At 41.0% G+C, this 4677-nt stretch overlaps 1 protein-coding gene across 18 annotated transcripts in view; it reads left to right on the top strand.

Annotated features, from left to right (window-relative positions):
- Positions 1–4241, top strand: part of CREM (cAMP responsive element modulator) — a 67992-nt gene extending 63751 nt beyond the window's left edge. For 10 of the 18 annotated variants that reach the window (XM_010859860.1, XM_010859853.1, XM_010859858.1 and 7 more), the window contains one exon: positions 3073–3979. In XM_010859860.1, the coding sequence (XP_010858162.1) occupies positions 3073–3217 (145 nt within the window). In that variant the 3' untranslated portion in view covers positions 3218–3979. Of the gene's footprint in view, positions 1–3072 lie in introns of all 18 variants that reach the window. The other 8 variants (XM_010859859.1, XM_010859852.1, XM_010859869.1 and 5 more) reach the window with 2 other exon arrangements.
- The last annotated feature ends 436 nt before the right edge of the window (positions 4242–4677 follow it).

The raw sequence follows: 4677 nt of genomic DNA, 5'->3' as shown, positions 1-4677 counted from the left end.
ACCCCTCTGACTTGTTAAAGATCCTGTAAAAAAAAAAAACGCTTCTTTATGAGCAAAATAAATTTGAGTATGAGTTCAGAATTTTCTAAGTCTTTTACATGTAGTTTTCTATCCATTTTGTAACTTCGTTTTTTCTCTATTATACCAAAGTACAGTCTATTCTGAAAAATTCTCGCTGAGTGCAGGGACAAAGCAAGAGGAAGAATTAAAATTACCCACAGCCCCACCACGTAGAGATACCTCCTGTAGTACATATACTTCTAGTTCCCTCTCTCATATTCTCACATGTTCTTGCATATTTTCTGGGCTTGAAATAACTGAGACAGTCTCTAGGTGCGAGGAATTCTGAGAAGGGTCTATTTTAGCTTTGAGATTTCAGTTTCAGAGCAGGACAAGAGAAAAGCAGATGACAAATGCTTTGAGCAAGTTTTCAATGCTTGTTTTTACCATTTCTTTAACTCGCAGGCACATAGCTTTCACATGAGAATAGGTCTAGTTATTCTCCTTACTTTTCATGGGCTTCCCTGATGGCTCAGACCATAAAGAATCTGCCTGCAATGCAGGAGACCTAGGTTCGATCCCTGGGTCGGGAAGATACTCTGAGAAGAGAATGGTTACCCACTCCAGTATTCATGCCTGGGAGATCCCATGGACAGAGGAGCCTAGTGGGCTACAGTCCATGGGGTTGCAAAGAGTCAGACATGACTGAGCATACACACATACACATTCTCCTTACTTTACAGATGAGCAGCTGAGGTTCAGAAAGGTCAGGTAACAAGCTGGCTAAAATCACACAGCCCAAACTGCCCAGAACCTGGAAGTGCGTTCAGGTTGTCTTTACCCAGAGCCCACACAGCACTAACACTGAGGTCACCTGCAAGAGACCTTGGTGTCAGCTGCACATTTAGTTGTATAGCCTTACAGAAAGAATTAAAATTACCCATAGCCCCACCATGTGGAGACACGTAGGACTGACTTATTCATGTAAAAGACCTGTTACACATTCTCTCTCTAAAAAGACTAAATTCTTTGGCTGGCATTCATAATAGATACTTAATTGTATTTCTACCAATCCCACGACGGTTTTTATTTTTTTAACAAGCTTGTCAGCGTTTCCTCTTTGCTGTGTATTTCTTTTCCACGCCAAGGATATCTTCAGACAAATGCAAGACCTGAAAGCTGAGCTAACTATTAATAGAAGAAACAGGTGTTTTCCGTAGCTGAGACAACTTAGGAATGTACCACCTACTGGTATGACCATCCAGAGCTTTGTGCCTAGAACATTTGACTCTGGTAACATGCATGCAGACGCACAAAACGTGAAGTATGAATATTTCACTAGAAATAGTCCTGTGCCTAGAACATTTTGACTCTGGTAACATGCAGGCAGACACATGAAACACGAAGTATGGACATTTCACTAGAAATAGTTGACCTTGGTAAATAAAACTTGAAAAATTAGACATCCCACGACACTGCTCTTCAATATTTAAAATTTCCTTTCATGGTAACTTGTTTTATAAAATGACTATCTTCCTTCCAGATCTAGAATTCCATATGATGATTTAATCATGAAAAGCTTGGTATTCAGAAATATATTTTCATTTCTTTGTGAAAGAGTTGAATTATGCTCCCAAACTGCCAAGTGTGATTGGAGTTACTCTTGACTTTGCCATGTGAATCATTTAGATTAACTTAATCTGTGTTTATCAGATTGGGCTCACTTTTACACTGTTAATTTTTCTGTTAACTGGTTGAGAAGTCTGAGAACATCTTAAATTCACAGGGTGACGGCATTGTTCCCAGCTAGGCAGTAAGGCTTGATCTTTTCCTGCAGTTCATTGGGATTTCAAGGTCTCTCTTCTGCTGACCTTTAATTCCCACAGAGAAAACACAGATAACCAGTTGTTAGTGAGCATCAACTATCCCCAAACATAAAACAGAATCGGCCAAGTGTGTTGCATATGTCAATCCTAGTTCAGGATTGCAGCAGAGGTAACTGGCATTACCGTAGTTGGTAATTAGACATTCGACACAACTTTTGTTTATATATTTGAATTATCTGTTTCAACGTAGGCTTTTTGATACGATGAGTACCCGAAAGGCAGTTCTTCTCAAAGGAATGCTCCAAAATAAAGCTGTGATCAAAGGGTATCTTCTGCAGAGGAGTTAAATGATGTGGTTGCCACCTTCTCCCTCCTTGAAAAAAAAAGAGGAGGAGAGAAAATGCTGGCTGTGTCCATTGTTTTTTGGTGGGGTTACGTGTGAAAGTAGCTGACTCGGCTCGTGGGTTCATCTGTGTGTGTTGCTTTGGCTGCTGGTCTGGCCTTCCTCTGGGCATGTCTGCACTGCTTGCAGTCCTGGTTTGCAGATGTATGTCTCATGTCCTTTCCATGATTTCTGTCATGGCATTCTCACATTTCCAGGTTTAAGTTGTCTGAATTACTGAGGGTTGTATTCTGTACCCTGTCTTCTCTCCTTTAATTTTCAAAAGCTGAGTCCCTTTAATTTTGGTTTATGAGAATGTGCATGACCTGTTATTCTTATCTGTGTTGTTTTTCCAGCCAATAAATTATTGCTTGCCGTCCCAGTTGATCTTGTCTTAACTGAGATTTAGTCTTGAAGAATAATAACCTCCCATACTGAGGTTTAAGGTTGCTGAGGATTAATTTTTTTAATCATTTTTGATCCAAGTTAACTTGTGATGGAACATGTAGCTTTTGGTGGACAAAGATAGTTAAGAGAATTGAACAGATCTGTAATTTTTTTTTTTTGGTAGAAATTCATGTGGGGATGTGTTCCTATCGTTTTGGTTACTGAAAACCTCTCTGGTCCCTGTGACCATGGGCCATGTGCCCTAAGGAAACACCTGGTACCACAGATGCCGGGCCAGTTGTTGTCGCTCTGCCATCGCTCCTGCTGGCTGAGGGTGACCACACGCCCAGGCACGTGCTTGGTCACAGCTGTCGTGCGGCTCTCTCCAGACCTGACCGAGGTGGTTGAGCCCGGGGGGCCGCTCTGGACTGCGCTGAGAGATTGTTCCCCTTGTCACTTGCCTTGTGTTGGTTCCAGGGAAGCTGCCCGGGAGTGTCGCAGGAAGAAGAAAGAATATGTCAAGTGTCTTGAAAACCGCGTGGCTGTGCTTGAAAACCAAAACAAGACCCTCATTGAGGAACTCAAGGCCCTCAAAGATCTTTATTGCCATAAAGCAGAGTAACTGTCTTTGACTCGGACCTTGTTTGCTCTGAACTCTAATCAAGGCAGGAGGTGCAGCCATGCTACTAATTGCCATGTGGAATGACTTGTGGAAGGGACCCCGGTGACCCTTGAGAACCCAGTTTGGCTTTAGTGTTTGAAATTGAACGAGACCTCTTGTCCCAGGATGGGGAATGCAACCATGATCACACTTCCCAAGCCTCCTTCAGCCTCCTTGTCAGTAGCGTGCATGCGAAAAAATGTTTTGTTTGCCCTTTTGCTTTCTATTTTCTTTCAGGGAAGCTGCTAAAGAATGTCGACGTCGAAAGAAAGAATATGTCAAGTGTCTGGAGAGTCGAGTCGCGGTGCTGGAAGTTCAAAACAAGAAGCTTATAGAGGAACTGGAAACCTTGAAAGACATTTGCTCTCCCAAAACAGATTAGTAGAAATATTTAACTATGAACTGATTACAACCTGTACAGTTGCTTTTGAAGGCAATACAATATATAGCCAGCAAGAATTATGGCTTTTTTTTCCTCCTTTGTATCATTCAGCGTATTTTCTAATCTCTAACATTCCCAAACTGCTTCACTGTACGTAGTTAACTCTTAGCTGTAACTTCAATTTTTTTTTAAAAGAGACAAACTGTAAAAAAAAGTCTGTAACAGATTCTTAAAATGCAATATTTCTAAGACTTGTTCCAATGCCACATATTTGCAGTTCCCAATCTCTGTGTCATGAATAGTGTCCTATGCAATAAAAACTTTTTGCAGATCTTTAAAAATCATTTTAGGAAAGGGTGATCAAAGATAAATGCATCCAGCAGTACAATAAAAATAAACCACAAAAAAATACCTCAGGAGAGAATGGAAAGAAAGAAGGAATGGAAAGAATCGAGTGACATGCCTATGTGAAAATAATAGCCTATAAATGAATTTATGGCATTTGCAGATTTTTATATTGGTTGCTTTGTAAAGAAAATATTGTATTGCTGTCCTTGAATGCCAGAGTTGACAACAGTTTTTAATAGAACCATGTTGGTTACACTTTGTAGTGTTTGTGCTCTTTCAACTATCCGAACATTGACTACAGTGTTTACTCTACGGTGTAATATAAAAGATCTTGCAGAAGCTTTTAGTGTTGGTTTGCTCTTAAGGTGATGAAAGGTGACACATATTTTAATACCTGTGCCGAGTTACAAGTTCAAATTGTATTTGCAGACCTTCACGGGCTCCACTGCCCATTTCCACAGTGGGCCGTGTTTTCTGCCATGTGTTTTCTGCCATCGTCTCAGAAACCCAGCCCCAGGGCTTAGCTGTATACAGCGGAGTAGCTCTGAGAGATTCAGCTGGTGTGATGGACTAGGCCTCTCTGCACGTGGTCTGGAAATCTCCTGCTGGTGACCCTCTATTGTGAGTTGTGGCTAACAACCATGGGAGGGTTTGGTTTTTTGTTGTTTTTTTTAAATATTTATTTGTTTGG

The sequence above is a fragment of the Bison bison genome, unplaced genomic scaffold, assembly GCF_000754665.1.
Source record: "Bison bison bison isolate TAMUID 2011002044 unplaced genomic scaffold, Bison_UMD1.0 scf7180017864461, whole genome shotgun sequence".
NCBI lineage: Eukaryota > Metazoa > Chordata > Mammalia > Artiodactyla > Bovidae > Bison > Bison bison.
Note: the sequence above shows the minus strand (reverse complement) of the source record. Positions and strands in the feature narration are given on the sequence as shown.